Source organism: Ursus arctos, unplaced genomic scaffold (assembly GCF_023065955.2).
Source record: "Ursus arctos isolate Adak ecotype North America unplaced genomic scaffold, UrsArc2.0 scaffold_13, whole genome shotgun sequence".
Taxonomy (NCBI): Eukaryota; Metazoa; Chordata; class Mammalia; order Carnivora; family Ursidae; genus Ursus; species Ursus arctos.
The window spans coordinates 12,818,734-12,844,543 of record NW_026622797.1 but is presented as its reverse complement, the minus strand read 5'-3'; the positions used below and the strand labels follow the sequence as shown (position 1 = coordinate 12,844,543).

The window sequence follows — 25,810 nt, the reverse complement described above, 5'->3', positions numbered from 1 at the left end:
AGGACCACTGCAGAAGAGCACAACAGTTATTATCAAGATAGACTTCCCAACATATTTAAATGCTGTACTTAAAAAGTAAAAAGCATCCAGTCCAGATCCGTTATTCTTATGCTGGCCACCAGAGGGCACCACAACCTTTGTAGAAGCTGAAAGCCCAGCCATCAAACCCTTCCCAGCGAGTTTGTTCTTGGAGGAAGCAACTTAGCAGGGCAGAAAATGAACACCAGTAGTAGATTTCCATTTTTTTTCTATGTCATTTTACTAGATATATTTTCTCTTGTTTTTATTTGTATCTTACAAGTCAATCTGAAAAACAAAGCAGAAGAAATGAGCCATGCCTCTTCTTCCAGTTCAAAGAGGATAGGTGACAGAGAATGAAAGCACAATGAAATCGAAGAGATCATTCCCACATCGTCATCTTGCCCCAAACACCATGCAGTGCTAGAAGTCACATCCCCATCATGCAAGGACATTAAAGTCTATGGTGATTACAAATCCTGGTGTTTATTATGGGATGCTAAATGTCTCCACGGAGCATGCTTCCCCTTTGGACTCAACATAGAGAAATATCAATATAGAGCCGTTAAGTCTCACGGGAAGAGATATGGAAGAACTTTTTTAAATGTAGAATCATTTCTCATGTTTTCTGTGGTCTGTGGTAGTATGGGAAAGAGGAAAAATGTGCAGAGGAAGCAAGGAAATTGCTTCCTCCCTCACAACATAGAAAACCGTGGAGCTATTCAGTACCTTGCTCACAGAAAGGGGCGGCTTCCTGTGAAGACTAGACTTATTCCTCCTCCCCCACCCATTTCATATGGTTATTAAAATCTAGTTTCAGGGGCTTTCCTTAATTACACATTACAAAACCCTAGCAGGGCGGTCACCTGACATTTCTAGGACTCGATTTCTCTTGTGAGGTAAGCACACAAAAAATTGGAAGGAAAATAAAATGGGAAATCTCAAATATCATGTTTTATTAGACTGAAGAAGAGATGTATACTAAAACTAACCAGAAGTTATTGGTTATTTTTATTATATTGGCTTGTTTTGGATAGGCATCCTCTATATCTAAATTACTCACTTAAATCTTCTGTGTGACTGGATACCAAAATATTACCTTTCAAGGAGAGTAAAAGAGGTGTGTGTCCATGAATCTAAATATGGCTGGAATTTGTCTAGTACCTCTCCTCAAAAGACTTAAAAGTGTGTTTTCTTTTTATCTGTTTCAGCTCTGTGGTATTGTCTGTCATTTCAAGCCTATCTGAGGAAGCTACCGTAATTACAGGAGAAGGAATTGGGAGAGGAAGGTGGAGGGCCTAACTCCTAGTCACCCTCCTGGCACTCTTTTAAAGAAAATAAATGAATTCCATTTCTTTAACTACCTCTTTAACCCAAGGATCTCCCAGCACCTAACAAGCAGTATAATTTCCAGAAGGAAGGAAAGGTGACACAGAGTGACTAGGTCACACCGCAATCCAGTCAGCCCAGCAGCCCCGGCCGCAGGAGGGACAGTCGCCCTTCAGCCCTGAGGAGGAGCCTGTGCTCAAGGAAAAGGGGTCCCCTCGGGTTTCCAGTGGCTGACTTCACAAAAGCCCCCACAGCCTTGTGCCCGGTCCAGTGCAGTTCACACACACCGCACGTCACAGGGCTGGGACCCAACGGTGACTGCAGGAGGTAAAGAGAAGAGAGAGAGGGGTGAGAGGGGCTTATTTCCTCCCCCGTGATTAAGGAGGAATGATAATCCACCATCATCCCCGCAAAGACCACTGGGGAGGGAAGGGGGAGCCTGAACATACAGGTTTGCAAACCACAAAGTGCTACATAAATATAAGGCTTGGGTTTCACATTGAACTCTGACTCCAAACACAATTTTTCTTTGGCTTCCTGGAGTCTTTGCAGTAGTTTCCTTCATGATTCTTCCTGGGTCTGTGTTGCTGCACTGAGACAGTGCCAGTGTTATACTATCAAAATTATCCTATAGCGGTACGCCCGTCGGCTGTGGGACCGCTCAGTTCGGCAGGTGCTGCAATGTACCAGCCACGGAGGGGTCTTATCAGGCACTAGTCTGGGTCTACAGGCTAACCGCAGAGAGATGCCGTCCTCCCTGCAGCCCCAAAGAGGCGTTCCATCCAGATCCTAACCCACAGCCAGGGCTCCAGGGTTGGACCAGATTCTGCTCCGATCCTCTGCTTCCTGAGCCGCCGTGATTCTAGGTCATTCCACAGCCCTCAGACACTATGTCTACAGGAGTGGGTAAAAGAGTCACCCCTTAGACTCCATGAAACTACCCAAAATCCATTTCAGAGATGCCCCAATTCCCAGGAATAAACTGGAAGTAATCCAGTCTTCCCAATATCCTTTGCACCAGACAAATGGCAGGGTTATTCCTAAATGGCATGTCATGGAAAGTGTCGCCCACTCTGTCACTTCCTACTGTCCCCCCACCCCCACTTCCTCTCAGTGGCCACAGCTGAAGCTGGGACCTCACAGAGGCAGCCCCCTACTTCCTAACACAAGGTAATGCAGAGCGAAAGCGTTTACAGAGGGGCCAACACTGAGAAGCAGGCGAGCTTGGTCTCGAAGTGGGGGTGCGAGACTGGGCAGTTTGGTCTGTCATCTGGGGAGCTTCTGCGGAGTAAGTGCGTTCACAGAAGCCAAAGCTTCTAGACTGACGACTTTGAAAAATAACTGAAAGGTCTGACTCGGTAATCTCATGGACCCATTCTGCCTTTGAGTGTCCCCAAAGGAATTCTCACTAAATGGTCAAATGCCGAAACAAAGCACTAAAGTGTATTCACAAGCCCTGGCCAATAGCTTCTGGAGGACCTCAATTTAAAAAGATTGTTTAGAAGTTTCTAGGTTGGTACTTCAAGCCAGGTCAAAGAAGGTGGAAGAAAACTTTGCCCAGCAATTACCTCCTCCCTTAGTACTTCTCCTTCCCTCAACATTTTCTCTACATTGTGAATCTTCAACAATGAACCCTCTATCACCTGCTAATTGTAGAAATAATCAATGGTAATTCCCAGAGGAAGGAGACGAAAGTACTGGCCTCTCAAAGCAGAAGTTTCGGGGTCCCATCTGAGGACTTCTCTCCAGCCCCAGGGCCAACAGTAAATTCACAGCAACCCCCCCCCCACCGCTTCTGTATAGCCTGTGTCCTTCCCCACAACACATTCCACTAGGAACAGGTGCCCCTAAAGGTTGGTTAGGCCCTACTGCCTGACATGCCCTCTTATTTTACAGAAGCTTCTAGTACTCTGACTCGTTTCCTGTTTTTTTTTTTTCTTTTTCTTAACACTAACACTGTTTTCTTAACACTAAGACTGTTTTTGTTTACAAAGTATTAACACTTCTGAGTAAAGCTCGGGGGAAACCTTCAAGGACTCTTTCCATTTGGTCTGCAAATAAAATTCAGAGGGTTATTTCCACTTGAATGTCAAGCCACACATGACTCTCTGAAGCAAGGCCGCGTTGGGCTGACAATTTAAGCTAGGGGTAAGGGCAAAATGGGTTTTTGGTGGGTTGTGGTTATTCGTAGGATGAAAAATACTCATGGTGATTAATAAGGGACGATTTTCATATTACTTCTCTAATAAAATGAGTTCTCTTTAACAGCAGACCCCAAAATTTCTATTAGACCTTAGACTATGTTAGTTGTGTTTCATTTGGTTTAGGGTTTGTGGGCATAAATGGCATAAAGCTTAAAAAGTTTATTTACTAGAAGAAATAACCTAACTCCTTTTCTGGTGAAGAATTCTGAGCTCTCTGGGTTGAGAAAGAGAGGCAGAGAGAGAGAGAGAGAGAAGCCAGAAAATGAACAATTATAAATGCATGCCTCCACATTTATCCCACAAGATATCCTGAGCATTCCTCATACGTTATAGTGCAACATAATAACTCCAGTGAATCAACAGTATTCCTATTTTCTCAAGCAAAATGTATATACATGGAGAGTATATATTGAGCAAAACATATAATTACTTTACCATCTTTTGAAACACTAGTAATTTGACCTTCTATAAATATACTTAAATAACAAACATATTATAGATAGCTATTCACATAGGACACAAAGTGACACAAACATACAAAAATAAAACAATCATATTGTAACTCTTTTGTTGTTTTTGTTGGGTTTTTTGGAGTAAAGATATCAAACCCATTCAGACACCAGAATTAGCTTGTCAATCTTGATCCTGGGGAAACGGGATGTAAATTGACACTGCGTGTAGGCACCACTCCCAGGGACAAAAGCAGCAAACATTCCTTGCTGGACATATTTCTATCTCCTGCAGTGGTTTAGAAAAGCGAGGAGGGAGTGGAGTCTCTACGCGTAATGAGATAGATTTCTTTAGCTGTTCTGTGGAAAGGAAACTTTAATCAGATCCCCCAACCCCTGGGTCAAGTGTGGAAACACCAAGCTCTCCTTTGAGAGGGTGTTCAATAGGATCTGCCTCCCCCCTTGGGCTCTCCCACACACCAATCACCACGAAGCATTTCTCAGCTCGTGGAAAAGGCACAGCCATTCCAGACCAAAGGCAAGAAATCTGGGTTTCACAAAACCACATTTGTTCCCTTCCAGTTTCTGCTGTAAAACATGTTCCTCCACTCCAAGAAATGATTTGAGGAATTCCACTACCCAACCCGGGGGAATATGTACATTCTTCTTTTGGAAAACAGAACATCTCTATGAATAATTCTCCCTGGTAAAATGTGACCTTTGCCCATAGAACACCATGGTTCTCTTGAGAGCAAGGAACATAGACTTCTCACATCCCACTTAAAGCCTAGCGTAACCGAGAGCTCCGAGTAGGAACACGATGTTCGTTCAACTGGACTCAATCCCTCCAGCCTCAATGAAAGCACTCCAACCAGGACGAGGAGTCCTGCTGCCGTCCCAGTGGGTCTTCACCTCAGCTGCATCTTTGGAGAAGGAGGCAATGCTTGAGGAACTGGTTTCAGTTTTCCTTTGAAGGAAAGCCCTTGCAACCTCCCAAAGAGTCCCTTAGGGTAAGTTACCAGGGGAGAGAATGCTGGCTTGTTCTCAAATAGAATTTTCAACACGGGCAGAAGAAGGTGGTTTCTCGAGTCCCTCGGGGGTGTCTTCCTGGGCAGACGTGGGGGCCCGCTGCTGCTGGTAGATATCCTGGATCAGCAGGGTGTTCATCACCTTCCACTCCCTGTATTTCCTGGCTGTCAGCTTCGGATCATCCAGCAACTGGTTGATCATGGCCAGGTCATGTTCTTTACACTGGCCCCGTGGGGGGAAAAAAAAGGGCGGGGGGAGGGGGTGAGATATGGTGAGTATCTTAATTTTAATAAACCCTCTTCAGCCCTTTTACAAATACCCAGATACATTCATCAGAAAATTATCCAAGTGTTTTTACACATGAATATTCTAATCCCTAACCAAGCCTAGGGGCTATGGCAGGATATCCATTTGCATGTATTTGCCAAAAAGAAGTGAAGTATCCTATGCAAAGGCTGGTGGAAGAACTAGCCATATAGACGCATCTTCCTGTTGGCTCCTCCCCGATCAATCCTTATTCCACACCTCAGTAATATTTCTATTTCAGAGTGAGCCTTATTCCTTCTGAAACATAATTGTATCGTTATTTCATCGACCACCCAACTCCGCTAACCAAAATTGGGACATAGTACTTTCCCTCAGACATCAGATAACACAAAATATATTTTTATTTTTATTACATTATCTTTTTAAATAACTCACACACATGTATTTAATTAATATATACCAAATAAATATATAGGCTACCTTTTTATTCAAAGAAAAGACTACTAACTTGCCATCAAAACAGTATGTGTCCCAATAATGCTAATAGAGCAAACAAATCTATTCATACTCGTGTGCCCTGCTCCTCCACAGCCAATGCCACGTATTTCTGAAATGTCTGGCTTAGGTTAGGGGAATGTTCTGTAGTCAAGGAATGGGCTAAAAATGAGGTGTAACAGCTTCTACATTCAAAAAAGGTCAGTCCTGACAATTTTACCTCAAATCTATTCTTGTTTGCTCCATCCCTCTGACTGTAATCCTAACTTGGGGTACTACGTACAGCTCATTACACTTGATGTGTCCCTGCCTCCAGTCCTCACTTTAAATCTGCCCTCTGCACTGCAGTGCAGGGCGTCACCTAATATGCCGAGTCCTCGTAATGGCTCCCCTTCATGTCCGAGGTTCTATGGACTTGAGCTCCACCTGCTGACCCCACTTCCTTCTCACTTCCTGCTCGAACAGTGGTGGTGTGCATTTTCCCCCACATAACATCAGTTCACGCTCCATGATACTATGCCACATGGAGGACCTTCCATTTCTTTCTTCTGGGGAACTCTACCTCCTAGAGTTGCTTTCCCATGGAACACTTGCCCATCTTTCTTTACCGGATTTTACTCTACTTCGTAATTCTACACCCACTTCAGGCATCATGTTCTCTAGAAAACCTCGGAACCCCTAAATTGGATTGAGAAGCGATTTTTATGCTCTCATGCCTTCGAATGCTTAGAACGTACCATGTTATCCTTCGATGTTCACAGATCTGTCGTGCACCCTATTCTAAAGCTTCTTAAGGAAAGTGACAGAAAACATTTTATTTGTCCCTGCATTCCTTGCACCTAACACGATGCCAAGTGTCAGGGAGACATTCAGTACATCTGTATTATTGAACCAGTCTTTCAGTCTATCCCCAGACCAGCATGTGTGTAGCTGAAAATTCACGACCAGGCTCACTGGATGCAGTTCAGATTCATGACCACTGCCATTAAGTGGCTTCTACTACTATCCAGTCATCATATCTTCCCACCCCTTTTCTCTCCCAATCTCCCAAATTACCATTTCAAAACTTTTCATCTCTACTCAAACCTCCTTCCCCATCCTCCCTTAGAGCTGAGGACCTTGCTTTTTTTTTTTTTTTTTTTTTTTTTTTGAGGAAATGGAAACTATCAGAAGAACACTTCGCCCAAGTTCCTATTGCCTGCTACCTTCATCAACACAGGTATATCCCGCCTTCCTTCCTGTTCTTTTGGATGAAATCTCTGTGCTCCCCACAAAGGCCAATCTCTCCATCTGTGCATTATCACCCACTCTCTCATACTCAAGAAATTCACTCCCGCAATTCTCCCTTCTTTCCTGTGAAAAATTTAATTTCCAATCTCCTCTTGATCATTATACGGGCTGTCACCTCTTCCATCTTTGAAGCTCTCTCTCAACTCCACATCTCTGCTCCAGGGAACGCTCCACTTTTCTCCTTGTCTCCGTGTCCCTCCTCCCCACCCCCCGCCACCATGCCCATTCTCTCATAGACCCACACCCACCAGGATTCAACCGAAACTGCTCTTGTTAGGATCATCAATGGCTTCCATGTTGCTAAATCCAATAACTATTTATCTGCAACTTACTTATCAACAACACCTAAAACTGTTGCCTACTCCTTCTGGAACACTTTCATCATGTCATTTTTATGACACAGTTGCTTGATTTTTCTCATCCTAAAACGGCCACTTATTCTTTTTTTTTTTTAATGATTTTTTATTATATTATGTTAGTCATCATACAGTACATCCCCGGTTTCCGATGTAAGGCTCGATGATTCATTAGTTGTGTATAACACCCAGTGCACCATGCAATACGTGCCCTCCTTACTACCCATCACCAGCCTATCCCATTCCCCCACCCCCCTCCCCTCTGAGGCCCTCAGTTTGTTTCTCATATGGACTACGGCCAGTTATTCTTAATCTCCTTTGTTGATTCCTCGTTCTGGCCCAATCTCTTAACATTGGAGAGCTCCAGAACCCAGCCTTTAGCCTCTTCTCTCCGCTATGTGTATCCGTGTTCTTGCTACTCTCATGTAACCTCATGTCCCCCAATCTCCCGATATACAAAGGGTCACAAATGCATCCTGCAAACCTTACCTCTCCCCTGAACTTCATACTTGTTTGTCTAACCTTCCTCTTCAGCAGCTCCACCTGGACACATACTAAGCATCTCAAATATAACATGTCCAAAAACTAAGCTCCTCTTGGGGCGCCTGGGCGGTTCAGTCAGTTAAGCTCCCGACTCTTGGTTTTGGCTCAGGTCATGATCTCAGGGTTGTCGGATCAAGCCCCACATGGGGTTCCCTGCTCAGTGCAGGGTCTGCTCCAGATTCTCTCTCCCTCTCCCACCCTGTCTGCCCCACCCTCACATGCTCTGGTGTTCTCTTTCTCTCTCTCAAATAAATAAATAAAATCTTCAAAACTAAGCTCCTATTATTCTCTACATGCCCTATTATTCTCTACATGATCACCCACCCCAACTTCCAATACACGCTGAAACTTGTTCCTATCATGGCCTTTTGCAAAGCATTTAATGACAACTCCACTTTCCAAAGTAGCTCAGGCCAAATACTGCAGTCGTCCTGCTCTCACTGCCAATCCTGAGTTCTACCCTCAAACTATGTCAAACTACGGCACACTTCCGTTCAGAACCTTCCAAGGCTTCCTATCTCACTGGGTAGAAGCTAAAGTATTAGCAATGACAATAAGGCACCATAAGTTATAATCCCTCATTACCCTTCTGACCCACTGTGGTCTCCCCAGGCCCCATTCTCCTGCAACACTCCAGCCACAGGACCTCCTTGCTCTTCCTTAAGCCTACTAGGCACATTCCCACCCCAAGGCACTTGCATTTTTGTTCTTTCTACTGTAACATTCTGCCTCAGATAGCCTTGACTCACTCCCTTTCCTTTCCCAGATTTTACTCAAGTTCTACCTTTCGAAGAGCCTTTTCATGCCTATTCTAATTAAAAATCAATCCATCAGCATTCCTCATCCTTCTATTCTCTATCAAATCTATCATCACTTAGCAGACTATAAAATGTATTTAGTTAGTTAGTTAGTTAGTTAGTTAGTTAGTTAGTTAGTTAGTTGTTAGTTCATTTCTTCTTGTACCTAAACGTAAGCTTCTTAACGGCAGGCATTTTTGTCTGATATGCCCACTGCTATTATCCCCAAGTGCATAAAAGAATGATTCACACATGCTAGACATTCACTAAATACTTGCTGGAAAAAATGAATATATGAAATAAAATGTGAATGAATAATTATCCATTTGTTTTTAAATCTCTTTTATATCATGAACCCTATTTAAAGCCTGAAGAAATCCTTTCCGTAAACAAAACAAAAAAAGGTTTATATGTATGTGTGTTTTATATACATATTATTTATTATATATGTCATATTTGTTTATATATAAATATATAGATAGATATTTATATCTACATATTTGCATACAGTCTTAGGGATTCTAGAATTGGTAGCATTTATTCTACCCAAATGAGGGGTCTGGTCTTCGATGATCGCAAACACTGGCACAAAAAAAATGTATTATTTGTTGTTTACAATTAGCTTTAACTTGTGTTTTACTTGAAGCATTTTATTACATTTTCTTTTCTTTTTTCCTACTTATTTTACTTTTTTTTTTACTACCTATATAATAATCTGAGTGGTAGGATTTACGATTTTGAATTAAGAGAGCAAGAATGTGATGATAGATGGAGGTTAAAATATATATTTGGATTCCAGGAAGGAAAGAAAAATTGTGTAGTGAGAAAGTAACCAAAGAGTGATAACAAGCAGGTTGACCAAGAACCAGAAGCAGAGGGAAGACTGGTTAAGTAAGTGGGTAACTAGAAAGATTGCTTGTAGAAAATCAAGCAAGGCCAAGAGAATTTTCTTTCTTCCCTCTGAGTTCTCAACATCTGCACTTCAAATAATAATCTTTCCCCTCACAATAAGCTTTCATCCTTTGATATCACCATAGTGCTATTCATATGAAGTTGTTTAAGGAGTTTTGCTTTGTTCTTAAGAAATTTTGACATCTGGGGTGAAATAGGTTATGTGGATAAAGAGTGTGCTTCTCATGACGAGTACTGAGTCACGTATGGAAGCGCTGGGTCCCTTTATTGTTCATGTGAAACTAATATAACACTGTATGTTAACTGTACTGGAATGGAAATAAAACACTTAATAAAAATTATTAAAGGGGCACCTGGGTAGCTCAGTTGAGTCATGATCTCAGGGTCCCGGGATGGAGCCCTGCATTGGACTCCCTGCTCAGGGGGCAGTCTGTTTCTCCCTCTCCCTCTGCCCCACTCCCCCCCCCAGTTGTGCTTTCTGCTCGCTCTCTCTCTCTCTCTCAAATAAATAAATAAAATATTTTTTAAAAATTATTAAAAACTATAACTTATTCCACAAAAAAAATTGTTGACATTTGCTTCAGAATTTTATTGAAAGAATTAAATAAGATCTTTGCAAATTAACAAAATTTAAAGAACTGATTTTCTTAAGGCAAAATGAGTTAACCGCCCCTATAAATCTGATCAAAGGTTTTAGGAAAAGGTCTCTTCAACTTTGGGCTAACATTTCTCATATGGTCTTCAGCTCTAAATAGTTCAAATTTCTTACCATCTAGCTCAAGTTTGTGTTAAGTTCTTTTATGGATAAAAGGAATAACTGTAGATAAGACTAGAGAGGAAGGAAATTAATGAGACAACAGAAGGCTCTGTAGTGCTTCCCAGCACGGCACCCCAGTCAGCAGCACGGCGCGCTGGCCCTGCCTCCCCCTGTGGTAGAGCGGGCTCACCAGATGCTTTGAACTACATTTACAACAGCCTCCTTGCCTTCTGGTAGGCAGGGTTTGGCAGGCCTTCCAGAAAATACCATGAGAGAGACAATGCTCTACTTTCCTTTCTCACTCCCAACAGTCAGTACATGACTTGACTCACGACGCAAGCATTGGAAACGTGTTCTACCACAGAAGCTGGGCAAGGAGGCTCGTTCCTCTTTTGACACAGACCAGAATAACCCTGAGAACAAGTTTCAGTTGGCTCCATTACTTATTCATTTTATTGTTCTTAAAAAATGTACCTATTTATTAGAGAGAGAGTTGTGAGAGGCGCCCAAGCAGGGGGAGCAGCAGGCAGAGGGAGAAGCAGGCTCCCTGCTGAGCAAGGAGCCCGATATGGGGCTCAAGGCCAGGACCCTGGGATCATGATCTGAGCTAAAGGTCAACACTTAACCAACTAAGCCACCCGGGCACACCTAATTATTCATTTAAAAAAAAAAAAGACAGGCTTAGCCAAAAGTCAATGGATATCAAATTACCAGAAATTCCTAAAGATCGACATTTAGGGTATGACATGATGGTTTGCTCAACTCCCTAAAAGAATTTCCGTAAAGAGAATTTGTTCCAATACAATCCCAGTGTAGGGATTTTTCTTTATTTATGAAATGTGCCTATCACGAATATAAACCTTATTGTTAAAACAGTGTCATTGTTTCTGCATGAAACTATGTTGTCTTTCCTTGTTCATACTGCAGTTTTGAAGTAGTTTTTTAAATAAACATTTATATCGCAATATAATATACGTAGACAAAAAGGCACATATAAAAAGGTTTGTGCTTGATGAATTACAATGAAACGGACACATCTGTGTAACCGCACTGAGGTTAGAGGGGACCCTTACCCAGCCTCTCAGAAGCTACACTATGGCCCCTCCCGGAATCTCTTGTCTCCTCCTCAAAGGCAACCACTATCCTGACTGCTCGGAATTTTAAAGGTAATTATCATGAAATTTGATTCAATTACAGATAGTTAAAATAATTCTTATAGCCTTTTGACATGAATAATCAAACATACCAAATTATCTTTCTCCAGTGAATAGGCTGATGTGCTTTTTTCTCTCCAAGAAGGCCAGTTTCCACATCAGTGTGTCTTCCTACCTCGTGATGAGGTTCACAGGACCCTCTAACATGAATTGTGCTTCACCAGCCCCAGCATTACACTCTTGTGAGGTCTAAGGGATCTGTGGAAAGGGCTTCTCTCCAGGAATGCACAGAGACAGATGTGAAGATCTGACAGATCTTCAGATGGGTGTGGTCAACAGCCCCCAATGCTCCCTGCTCCCCAGCATTCCCACCCTTATGAATTCCCCTCCTTGAACGTGGGCTGACCCAGTGTCTTGCTCCTCATGCATAGAACACTGTCATTGTAATGTGGTGTCCCTGCTGAGACACATCTGATCCATCTTGCTCACTTACTGTTGCTCTCTTACTCACCCTGAGGAAAGCCAGCTTCCATTGGAGAAGCTACCGTATTTCCACAGGGCAAGGAACTGGGTGAACAACTGGAACCTCAGTCCAACAACCTGCAAGGAACTTAATTCTGCCAACCAGCACACGGCAGAGCCTGGAAGCTCACCTTCCAGGTGGAGGAATGAATGGGGCCCCAGTGGATGCCAGGATTGCAGCGTGTGGGACACCTGGACAAGCACCCAACCAAGCCACATGGGGAGATTTCTGACTCACAGAAAAAGTGAACTAACAAGTGGTCATTATTTGTAGTTGCTAACTTTGGGGGTATTCTGTTACCTCACAATAGATAACTAATACACGGAGAGAAAAGCAAAAGGCTGCTGAATTCACAAATTCCATGGCCACAGTGCACGGAGAGCAGGAGGTCACAGAGAACCAAAATTCTTTGTACAAACCTGGCCTCCCAGTGGCCAGGTCAGGGCATGGTCCTGTGACAGTCTAGAGTTTTGAGTCGCTATTCTGTGGAAAGCTAAAACCATAGTCTTTCTCCTTCTAGAAATGGCCTGAACTGACCATCCTTCCTTAGCCTGTTTCTTGTTTCTCCCAACATGGGCTGCAATGGATCCTCCCCTGACACACATCTGTCTAGGCCAGGTCCTCCTCCATGAAAGTCCTTCCTTCTCACCCTGATATTCTTCATCTCTTACTCATGGGTCAGTTGTCAGCACCTCCATGACTTTGTCCCCAGTGGCCTCAGATAGGCAGCCACGTCCCCCCCCCAGGCTACCGAAGCACCCACACTTGTATCAGCCACACCTCTCAACACACTGCATTCTGTTTTCCTCTCTGTTTCCACCATCTGGTGGGGTGCACTCAATGCTCCCAGTGCCCAAGAACAGAGTCTGGGACATAGTAAGATTCAGAAAATATTTGTCTAATGAAAAATGTATTCACTCACACTGGTTATCCCAAATAAGACAGTAAAATCCCAACATACTATGGTATATTACATAGAGTGACCAAACGTATTTATCAACTTCATACATATCGTGGAATATAATATATTTGGCTTTGATAGGAGTGCTACAATGTCTTTCATCATTAAATAAAGGAGAATTTCTCTACATTTGGGTTTTCTTTGTGTAATTAAAATACTCCTCTGCCTTTTCTTTTTCAGCCTCATTTTTGCAGCCTTTTGGGGTGCTTAGCTATTCTACCGACTAACAAGGACATCTAAGAGTCACTCGGCCATTTCTTTGTAGCCTTGTCCTTTGATTGCTGGTATTTCTTCCTGGAAGGAGACTCAAATTCTTGATGCAAAAGGACATATACAAATCAAAATTATACTGCAGAATCTATCAAGGCTTTTTAGAATCTATAAATCTTCTGCTAATTTGGGACTATTTTACAAAGTATCCTGGCCTCCTCCTGTTCATGTTATAATCTACATGTGAAAGCAAGATGCTTTTGTTTTGAAGAACCATTTTAGTTCAGGAGGCGCTGAAAATAGCCTCAGTACATTTTGTACCCAGTCCCCCATTCCCATTGTGAAAACATCTGCTGGCCTATCTACTGTACATTTCCCATTGCCCATCTCTCATGGTGTTTCCTGGCTCCAGAGCCAAGGGCTGAGAATCACGAAGTCTTGGCTCTATCTGAAATCTACAGATTTTCTTCTGGATGTAGTTAAGAGAAGACTGGCCCTATCTTTAATGAATCAGGTGAAATTCCAAGATCTTATTTAATATTACTGTTTATTCTCACAAGCTGACTATCTTAAGCCCCCATTTACATTTATGGTGGTAGGTAAAGGGTCTGGGAGTTTAGCATTTGAACTTTTATACCAAAGTGAATGTAAAAATCAAGGCCTGTTGTAGGTAAGTGAAATGGGTGCTATTGTGTGAATGTTCTAGTGCTTTAAGGATGTCAAAGGTCATCTGACCCTACAGATGATTGCATTTGCTTTTACTGCCCTCCCCTCCATCCATACAAACACGCTGGTGAGCCTGAATCTCTCTGCAGAACCAGCCTTGCCCCCCGTTCACAGAGTTCATCCACAATCTGAATTTTTTTTTACCTTCAATGTGCTATTCAAGGTTCGGATTTTGTGAAGTTTCTCATTTATGGATGGATTCTTACATCGCTTAACAAAGGACTTCCTCAACTCCTTTTTGGTTGAAGGTCGACGGTCCCCAAGAGGAGAGAGACTAGCTTGTTCTAACGATTTGTAGAGTTTCTCCATTTCATCATCTTCAGACAATTTTGTTTCTTCTATTAAAATAAAAAAAAAAAAGCAATTACAATAAACCCAGTTAAAATCAAGGTGAGAACATCAGATGCTGTGATCCTAACACAAGGCTCTGCTGACCCCTTGATCTCACACTTCTGACTTCCAGAACTGTGAGACAATAAATTTTTGTTGTTGAAGCCACTCAGTTTATGGTACTTTGTTAGGACAGGGCCATGTTCTCTTTGAAAGCACTAGGGAAGCATCTGTTCCAGGCCTCTCTCCCAGATTTTGGTAGTTCCTTGGCTTGTGGCAGCAAAACTCCAGTCTTCATGGGGTGTCTTCCTTGTGTGTGTGTCCTTGTGTCCAAATTTCCCTCTTTTGTAAGAATACCAGTTGTATTGGATTAGAGGATCCCTCTCCTGACATCTCTTAACTAATTACATCTGCAACAACCTCATTTTTAATAAGGTCACATTCTAAGGTACTTCCGAACTAGGATTTCAACATGAGGATTTTGGAAGGACACAATTGAACCCATAATAGTCCACCATCTAACTCCCTCCAAATTCACATCCTTCTCACATGTAAAATGCATTCACCCCATCCCAACATCTCCAAGAGTCTTAACCCATTGCAACATCAATTCTAAATCCAAAATCTAATCCAAATATCATCTAAATGTGGTATTGGTGAGAAACCGAGCATGATTCATCCTATGGCAAAATTCCTCTCCATCTGTGAACCTGTGAAACAAGTTATCTGCTTCTAAAACACAGTGGTGGGGCAAGCAAACCCTAAGCAAACTAATATATAACCTAAAGCTTGAGAACCATTTCCCCTGATGAGTTTTTAATGTCCTTCTTAGAACTACCCTTTGAGAAAAGGAATCCCCATGTGATCTTTGTGGCTTTGAGCAAATAATGATCATTCTTCATGCTGCCACACACTTCCACCCCCACTTCTTAACCACAACCTCTAGCCTCAGCCCAAATGCTTCCAGTGAAGTGACATCACATACGATCCAGGGGGGACCACATGAACTAGGCGAAGCTAATGGCTGTTCCACCCTACTGGCCACACTCATTGATTCAGGGATCAGCATGTATCTCAGGTCAGGCCAACTGGACCCAGGAAGACTCAGTTCTGAGACTTTGGTTGGGGTATCAGAGAATCAATCTCTCTTTTTTTCTAAACATGTAATGATGTGAGTTAGAAGCTTTCAGGGATCACCCCAAGAATCATAAGAATGGAGCCAATCTACAGGACATGGCTGAAACATGGATCTTGGTGATTCTTTTGGAGCTCTTGCAGCTAATGGGAGCCAAAATGTTGCCTTTGTCAAACTACTATCAGTGCAGTTTTCAGTCACATACAACTGAAAGGATCCCAAAAGATATAGGTTACCCAAAGAAAAATCTTCATCTCTTGATATCACTTTAATATCCCACTAAGAGTTTTGGTCCTTTATTCCTTCATTCCCTGAAAATAATTTTTAGAAAGATGCATAGTGAGATTTCTTTTTCTACCATGTATTTTTTAGTGTCTATGTGTCTCAAGTCTTATGCTGAGAATAAGCTTGATAGAGGGCCATCTAAAAAATATGGCATTAAGAAGAACTGAGAAAAGGGGCCTCACCAAAGAGGCCTCATACCATATTAATATAAGAGCTTCAAAATCAAGCAAACTTGACTTACTTTACAGTTTACACTTGTAAGAATAGAAATCATTAAACAATAATTAAATTTTCCTCATCTACTGCCAGAAAGCTGGCACAGGTGTTCCCAATATTTTTTCATAAAATAGAGGGCAAAGATGTTGAACTAACTTTACGACTAACTTAAAGTATTAATCAGTAAACCCCTACCAAAGCAGACCCCAAAAAGGGGGAGATATTTAAAACTGCATTTGAACACAATTAGACTTTTGGCTCAGACTGTGTACACACACCAAAAGTGAGTTTTTCTCAATAAGCACATGAAAAGGTGCTCAACATCATTAGTCATTAGATAAATACAAATCAAAACCACAATGAAATACTACTTTGCACCCACCAGGATGGCTAAAATTACAAAGACAGACAATAATAAGTGGAGACAAAGACATGGAGAAATTGGAACCCTTATACATTACTGGTGAGAATGCAAAATGGAGCTGTTAAAAATATCAGAAATTATCTTTCTCCCCCATACACATTCCTTTCCCTGACTTAAATTTGGGGGCATTAATTACGAGAATATGGGGATGTGTGTGTGTGCGCACACGTGGTATCTGTGTGTAGTGCATGTGTGGTGTGTGTGGTATGTATGTGTGTATGTGGTGTGCTGTGTGTGGTGTGAGTGCATGTGGTATGCATGTGTGGAGTGTGTGTGTGTGGTATGTATGTGTGTATGTGGTGTGGTGTGTGTGGTGTGAGTGCATGTGGTATGCATGTGTGGAGTGTGTGTGTGTGGTATGTATGTGTGTATGTGGTGTGGTGTGTGTGGTGTGAGTGCATGTGGTATGCATGTGTGGAGTGTGTGTGTGTGGTATGTATGTGTGTATGTGGTGTGGTGTGTGTGGTGTGAGTGCATGTGGTATGCATGTGTGGAGTGTGTGTGTGTGGTATGTATGTGTACTGTGTGGGCATGTGTGGGCATGTGTTTCATGTGCAACTTGATCTTCCAGTCTCCCAAGAAAAAGTGGAACTTTAAAATTAACACGCAGGTAAAGTGGACCTGTTGGGATTACTGAAAGTTAACACAGAATTCACCTAAAATATGACCAAATAATGTTCAAAAAACATTCTCTATTTGAATTTATTTAGAAACTGGAGATAATGGAAAGGAGCAAGTATGCTCAGATAAGGTTAAAGCTGTTGGGGAGATGGGGGGAACCTGAAAGGTAAATGTTCTTGCTGTGTTCTTGCCTCTAACCATCCATCCCTTCTTGGGGGAAACCTGAAACTGAAAGACTCTATGTACATCTGACCTCTAATAACAAGATTCCAGAATTGCCCATAGACATAAGGACAATAAAATAATAAATGATGATGTTAGGAGTGAAGAAAATACCCCTATTGGCTTTTTTGTGTCATAATCCGTGAGATGTACAATATATTGCTAAATACTTAGGGGACATACCTGTGATCCAACCATGTCCATAACCCAACTCGGAGCTTTGTATTGTCTTTACTGCTGCTAACACCTAGGGCTTAGGTCTTCATGGGGCCATAAAATGAACGCCCAATAATAACGGAAGCAGATGAGAAACAGAATTCATAGGACAGCAAAAGACCCAAAGGGGATAAGCACAGAGCAAAATACAACTTACATCTGACCCCAGAGCCCAGGTGAGAGTCTTCCCAGTCCCTCCAGAGAGGGTAGTGCTGGTGTGTTAACCCCGGGCCTTCATGGAGCTTCTGCATTAAGTAATGTTTTAAAATCTCCCTTTCATGTTTTTATGTAAATATTGTTCTACATTATAATATCATATTAGGAAGCACTAGGTTATTTATCGTATTTTACCAGATTGTAGAAGGAGCAAGGAAAAAGATTGCCAGCAAAGACCGCTAGTCTGTCTCGCGCTAGAAAGAGAAGCCAAGTCCATCATTTCCGCCTCGCTTGTCTTCTGCAGCAAAAGAAATGAATTCTGTCTGACAGTCAAGTGTTTCCAATGCAATTGCTAGCCTTCCTCTCAAGAGTCTATCTCAGTCTCTTCTTGCATAAAATAACAGGACTTTCACTCCCTCCACCACATAAGGCACTTTACAAACTACCTCAACTAGCTCCCAAGGCTTTGCCAAGGAAGATGAAAACTATTTTTATTTTATGGAGGAGAAAAAAAATGGAGATTCTTGAAAAACAGTAAGTGATCTTTCCAAAATGTAAATCAGTGATGGAATTAGGACAGAAGTTCAATTCCACATTGCGCAGGCCCATGCGTTTCTAGACCAGTCTTCTCAAACTTTAATAGGCGAACAACCACCCAGGGCTCCTGTTAAAATGCAGAATCTGACTCAGCCAGTCTGGGATGGCTCTGAGCTTCTAAGTTATTAACAAGGCCCTACGTGATGCTGGAACTGCTGGCCCATGGACCATGCTTTGTGTAGCAAGGCTAGCCTGTCCGATTAGTCTTGTAACACCAGTTTCAACTCACTGAAGAGAAAGGGACTGGAGTTACAATTAAGAAGTAGGGACCCATCCAGAAAGCAGCACCTACTTTCTCTGTGACCCTGTACACCTCTTAGGCTAGCTCAGAATGTCTCAGGGGTCTGACTAGCAAACGTTCTCTAAACTTAGGTCATTGTAATGTAGAGATTTAGACTCAAGAAAGAAACTGAATTTTTTTTAATAGGATCTTTCTTGGTGACTTTAGCAAACGAGGCAAAACAACATTTTAACTAATGGTTGGAAGTTCACTCCTTTCCAAGATTATGCCAGATGAATGTGCTGCTCCCTTGCCATCCTCCCACGTAACCCACCCTATTGTCTGCCTCTGACAGGGCAGGCATGCTCCCGTAGGCCCAGAATTTGGCTGTCGAGAACACCGTATGCAGATTATCTCTTTAAATGCAGTACTTTCAACTTTGCCTCCCCCACTATCTTATTTTTGGTGTTTCCTTGTGCTTTCTAGAATGTGGTTTTTATTTTCTATTTAGAACATAAGTGCCGAAGAAAATTCGCATGCCATATTTCATATCAGAATTTGAAAGGAACCCTGTTTGAGACTGAAAAAGTCTATATGATGTCCCAAGGAAGAAAAGGTTAGCTCCCAAACATGGACTACTTGGAAAGGTTTACATAGAAAACAGTATTCCCTGCTTTATGTGGGACGTTCAAAGTGTTTGAGAAAGGGAAGACCACGGAAGGCACTTATCACAACAAGATAACTACATAGTCATTTCGACATTATGTGTAGCCATTGAGACTTGGCAAATGTTATTTAATAGAACACCTGATGCCAAGAGATTCAAAAACTTTTACAGGCTTCCTCTAATTAGTGATTCTGACAACTCTCCAACATAGCAAAAGACTTAGAATCATACTGACAGACAAATTTGAATTATGTCACTAAGACAAATGTGGATAATCCATTTTAACAGTAAGGATACTACTGATCAAGAACATTATCATGGTAGAGTCTTGAGAGACTGCCTCCTCTTGCTGCTGATGGAGACAGTCTTAGGTATTGAGTTTTTAGTATGTAAAAGGTACCATATTAACTACTGTACCAACATGACCTCAGTATCTTTGTAACAACCCTATGAAAAAAAGTATTATTAGCCCTGATAGAAGGGAGACTGTTGAAACATTAAAAACTTTGACCAAACCCACAAGGTGACAGACATAGGTTGTGACTTAAAACCCACAGCCTTAAACACTATGCTATACTATAAATATATTTGATGAACTGTCTTTTGAATAAAGCCCAATGAAGAAAGATTTCAAATCAGGCAATACACAGTCAATGAGATGATAGCCACTTGGACCAGACAGACCAAGGTTCAGATCCCTACTCCCACTGTTCTGTCTTCGAAGGGAATAATCCCCACCCAGAGGTGGCCAGGTTTTACACTGCAAACTCTGTTCTCACAAGGCCATAGGGCACCCGACCAGGAAATTCATAAGCTGGCCAGAAACCTAGGAGACAGGCTGGGTAATCAGATTCCCTGCTCGGCATCTGAACTGGGCACCTGGGGATAATCTAGTTCCAATTAGGAGCAGAAGCCGAGTCATGGTCATGGTAGTCTGGGCTCTGTGTAAAACAAAGATAGAAGAGCTTAGAAATGGAGAATAGAATGTTGGAAGAATACTCGATGGGAAAGAAGGAATTAAAACAAAACAAAACAACAACATCAACAACAAAAAAGACAGCCGGTAAAATAAATTCTATTAGAGAGAAATCACACTGAGCAAGACAAAGCCTCCAAGTATAAAGTTAGTACTTGTGCTTGTACTTATAAGAGTAGTTTCATTTTTATTTCCCTCATTTTTTTTTTAGGTATTAGATATTAGGTATTAGATTTTAGGTATTAGATATTAGGTATTAGGTATTAGATTTACCTTCTCCACCAGAGTCATTTATCTTTCTTCTCCTGGATATTTGATGTTTCTATTAAGTAAGGTGACTCAATACTCTTCTACCATATTACTGCTTTTATTGAGAAGAACAAGCCTAGTCTATTGGGCAATCTTTACTGTTGTTCTTTTTTAGTATATTGCATCTTATGGCAGTGATTTTTAAAAATAATCTTAGGTTGAGTCCATGGTCCAAGTATCTGATAAGCAGCTCTACATTCTTAAAACAAATATTCCATTTGTTTTTAAAATGTATTCATCCAATCATAAGAGCACCTATAATTAGGTGAAATATTTAATGTAGACATAAAATTTCTGTATCTGTTCACATCCTAAGAAAACAAAAAAACATTGGCAAGCTCACACAGAAAGGCATTTCCTTGGGGTTTCTTTTTCTTTCTAAAATATACTTGCAAGGGAGAGGTTGAAAGGGAACTTAAAAGGGGAAAATAGCTGGAAAATTGCCTAAATTCAAGGATCCAAATCCAATGTACTGTAGATAAATATGTCAACCTTGGCTCCATAAACTGCTGAGTCCATCGACCATACGAGTCCATGATAAAGGCAAATGAGCACAAAATATAAAAACAGAAGATGCAAGAGGAGGAAAGGGATGGGGGGGCAGTGGGGCGAGAGAAAGGAAGACATTAACCTATTTTAATTTCACTAAGCAGAAAATGAAGGTTTGGAGTAGAAAAATGCTCTTACCTTCTTAAGATGGCACTCTCTTTTCCTTACTTCAATGATTATAGTCTGGTGTAATCTATCATTACTTGTATAACATCCTTCTTTTTGCCTTATAGGAAATCCACAGTGTACATATTTAGAGTTATGTATTTAATTATGGCGTTAAATCCCTACTAGCAAACCTTTTCCCAGGAAATGATACAAATCCCTAAGAGTTGCAATTATATTTAGTAATACAAGAGACTGAATGTGCTGGAAAAGGTATAATGCATCCTTGATTCTTCTCTTTCCCTTGCACATTTGATCCATTCATTTACTCAATTCATCCATCAAATACTCTTTGAATGTTCACTGTGAGCTAAGGCAGTGTATTTTAGAGACTAGAGATAGACTAAATAGGCAAGAATCTTTTATGATTTTTATACTCTTACATTTTATATGTACGATATATCCCAAATGATCATTTTTTTCTGCTCCCTGCCCCACTTCACTATCAACTTAGTGCAGGCCACCAACATTTCACTGCTCTCAACAACTACATACGTGGTCTGCTACAGCTTCCTAATACCCATTTTCCATATATAGCAAAGTAATCTTCTTAAACAATAAGGCACATCAGAACACTCCCCAGCTTCCAAAATCATTCCGTTGCACTTAGAACAAAATCCAAACACCTTACAGGACCCAATAGTCGCCACATAAGCCAGCTACTACCCACTTCTCCAATCCCTCCTTGTGTTTCCCCTGCCCACTCTATTCCAGCACACTGGATTTCTTTCCGTTTCCTGAACTGCAAAACTTATGCTAGTCCTAGAGCCCTTGCATTTTATTTTCTCTCTGTCTGGGGCACTTTGCCAGCTATTATTTTCACATGTAGGTTGCTTTGTGCCATGTAGCTCTCAGATCAGCTTTTCAGGGAAGTCCTCCCCAACCAATCATCTAAATCAAGGTCCTTCCCCCAATCCCCCATTATTATATACTCCCACCTTATTTCCTGTATAGAACTTATTCACTACCAGAAATCATCCTGTTCTTATATTTACCTAAGTGTCTCCCTACCCTGCCATAATAGACGTATATACCAAATTGTAAATTCTACGCAAGAGGGCTATTGTCTCTGTTATTATTCACTCGCATATCTCCAAATGCCAGTTGTGCCAGGAAGATAGTAGATTCTCAATAAATATTTGATAAACATTTATTTGGTCAAACTGTTAATTCTTGATCTCATTTTTATCCCCTTCACCTATCCTATCAAATTAGCACAATGAGTAAATTTTGGAATTGGATTATTAAAAACTCAATAAGTAAATTATACTTATTAAATTCCAAGTATCTAGATAAGCCAAAAGTAAAAATATATATTATTTAGCTAGTTAAGAAAGAAAGAGGACACAAATTACTAACACCAGAAATGAAAAAGGGGGCATCACTATAGATTCCAATAGACATCGAAAGGATAATGAAGAAATATTATGAACAACCCTATGCCCACAAATTTGATAACCTAGCTGAAATGGACCAGTTCCTTGAAAGACACAATCTGTCATTACTAACATGAGAAGAAATAGATAATATGAATAGGCCTATCTCTATTTAAAAAGTTCAAACATTAATAACCTTTCAAAACAGAAAGCACTATGCCCGCATGGATTCATTGGTGAATTCTACCAAATATTTAAGGAAGAAATTATACCAATTCTCTACAGAAGACAGAAGCATAGGAAACACTTCCTCACTCATTCTATGAGGCCGGAATTGCTCTAATACCAAACCCAAATACATTACAAGAAAGGAAAACTATAGACCAACATGTCTCATGAGCATAGATATAAAAGTCCTCAACAAAATGTTAGCAAATTGAATGGAACAATGTATAAGAAGAATGATATACCACAAGCAAGTGGGATTTAGCCCAGGCATGTGAGGCTGATTCAATATCCAAAAATTAATTAATGTAATCCATCACATCAACAGACTAAAGAAGAGGAAAAAAATCATATGATCCTATCAATAGCTACAGAAAAAGCACTTGAGGGGCGCCTGGGTGGCACAGCGGTTAAGCGTCTGCCTTCGGCTCAGGGTGTGATCCCGGCATTATGGGATCGAGCCCCACATCAAGCTCTTCCGCTATGAGCCTGCTTCTTCCTCTCCCACTCCCCCTGCTTGTGTTCCCTCTCTCGCTGGCTGTCTCTATCTCTGTCAAATAAATAAATAAAATCTTAAAAAAAAAAAAAAAAGAAAAGAAAAAGCACTTGAAAAATAATGACCCATTTATGGAAAAAACTCTCGGTAAATAAAAATAGAACTTTCTCAACTTGATACAAAAGATCTACAAAAACTACAGCCAACTTCATAAAGGGTGAGTAACTTGAAGCTTTCCCACTAAGATCAGTAACAAGGCAAGGATGTCCCCTCTCACCACTCCTTTTCAACACTACTGAAAATCCTAGCTAATGCAACACAAAAAGGAAATAAAAGGTATACAGATTGGGAAGGAAGAAATAAAACTGCCTTTGTTTGCAAATTACATTATATGACATTCTGAAAAGGCAAAACTATGAAGATAATAAAAAGGTGAGTGATTGCCAATGGGGTAAGGGAAGGGCGGGCTGAACAGGTGGGGTACAGAGGACTTTTATGGCTGTGAAAATACTCGATATGATACCATAATTATGGAAAAATGTCATTATGCATTTGCTCAAACCCACAGAATACACAACCAAGAGGGAATCCTAATGTAAACTATGAACTTTGGCTGGTAATGATGTATCGGTGTACGTTCATCGGTTGTAACAATATCCTACTCCTGTGGAGGGAATGCTGCTGATGGAGGAGACTATGCATGTAGAGGGATGGAGACAGATGGGAAATCTCTGTACCTTCTGCTCGATTTTGCTCTGAACTTAAAATTTCTTCAAGAAAGATAAAAGTCTACTAAAAAATTATTTTTCAATCTATTACTTACTATAGTTGTGTAGTTTGAGGAAGAGAGAACCTTATTTGCTTTGGCTTTAACTAGGACAGCATAACATTGTAGGGAGAGAAATTAGAACTTAACAACAAAAGGACAGTGCAGGAATAGACCTCAAAGGCTTAAGACCTTATCCTGATGAGAAGGGTCTCCCTGGAAAACTGACCTTCAAATCGACCTTTCTAGCTGCAAATTCAGATATGTGCTGGTATCTTCATAGTTCCTTGCTCTTGATGAATAGAGAAACAACTCCAGAATACTAAAATATGGCCAAGAATATAATTATAGAGACAAAAAAATGAATCTGAGACCATGAGGTTAGAAGCATTTCAAAGAACTACACAGGAATCTTCCCAGAGCAAATAGTGTATCCTGTAGGAGTCTGTTCTCGAGAAGACTTGTAGATCAGGGGAAGTCACCTTCAGTTTTGTGTAACCATATCCCTAAGAGAGATTGCCTTAGCCATTGTCATTAAGAAACCTACAATCTTTTTCTATGAAGATCACAGTTCCTTAAATTATGTCATTGACTTTTGTCATTGGCCTTTTGTGAATCCCATGCAGACAGCTGAAAACATAATCGCTTTGAAATATTTTTAAATATTGTGTGTGTTTAAGTTCTTATTTTAATTCCAGTGAACAAAAATACGGAACACTTCATGAATTTGTGTGTCATCCCTGCACAGGGACTATGCTAATCTTCTCTGTATCATTTCAATTTTACTGTGTGTGCTGAAGTGAGCACTCACTTTGAAATTTAAGAGCACTCTTTTAAAACTAGGTTTGGTTACAGAAGAAATTAAAAGTTAAATTACTCTTAGGGGGGTGGGGGAATGGGATAGGCTGGTGATGGGTATTAAGGAGGGTACGTATTGCATGGTGCACTGGGTGTTATACACAACTAATGAATCATCGAGGCTTACATCGGAAACCGGGGATGTACTGTATGGTGACTAACATAATATAATAAAAAATCATTAAAAAAAAAAGTTAAATTACTCTTAAAACTTCTGGCTTGCAAATGGCCAACAATGAAAGTACTATGTAACACAAACTGCAAGTTCTAGTCCAAGAGGCAGAACACGCACATATGTACTAGGAAAAAGATGTGAAAGTAAATCAACGAGGCAATTAATTTAAGGAGCTAGCAAAGGTCCAGCAAAATAATTCCAAGTAAAATGAAAGATTTCATAAAGATAAAGCAGGAGGGCACGTGTAGTGATGAGCACTGGGTGTTATACACAACTAATGGATCGTTGACCACTACATCAAAAACTAATGATGTACTATATGCTGGCTAACTGAACATAATAAAAAAAATCTTTAATGATTTTGCTAGTTTCTAGAGTTAAAAAAAAGATAAAGCAGAATTTCATTAACGGGATAATAAAAATAATGTGCAACCAATAATGCCAAAGACTATTTTTTAGAGTAAAAAAGCAAAAAACTTCAGGCAAATTGCGATCACACAAGTAAGAAAAGGAAATGAAGCGTAAATATTAGAGAGGACAAGCTAAAATGGTCATCATAAAGATACGATAATTTATCTAGAAATAAAACAACTTCCAACTATAAGGTAGGGTGACTAGTATAAGACAAAGATGAAAAAAAAAAAGCCTTCTATTTTCACATCAGCGATGGAGAAATATACCATGTTCATAGATGAAATGACTCAGTGCTTTAAAGATAGCAGTTCTCACCAAATTAATCTAAACAAAGTCAAGAAAATTTTCATCAAAATCCAAATGTGATTTTTAAAATTAAACTTGAAAATCAA

At 40.7% G+C, this 25,810-nt stretch overlaps 1 protein-coding gene and 1 non-coding gene across 4 annotated transcripts in view; both read right to left on the bottom strand.

The window, feature by feature from the left end:
* Positions 1–233: 233 nt before the first annotated feature.
* IPCEF1 (interaction protein for cytohesin exchange factors 1) overlaps positions 234–25,810 on the bottom strand; it is a 172,869-nt gene continuing 147,292 nt past the window's right edge. For all 3 annotated transcript variants that reach the window (XM_057310935.1, XM_026505107.4, XM_057310937.1), the window contains exons 11-12: positions 14,165–14,358; positions 234–5,251 (exon numbers count right to left, since the gene is read on the bottom strand). In XM_057310935.1, the coding sequence (XP_057166918.1) occupies positions 5,045–5,251; positions 14,165–14,358 (401 nt within the window). In that variant the 3' untranslated portion in view covers positions 234–5,044. The remainder of the gene's footprint in view (positions 5,252–14,164; positions 14,359–25,810) is intronic.
* LOC113259691 (U6 spliceosomal RNA) lies at positions 24,675–24,778 on the bottom strand. The gene has a single exon (XR_003317668.2). It is a non-coding gene; the product is annotated as a U6 spliceosomal RNA (small nuclear RNA).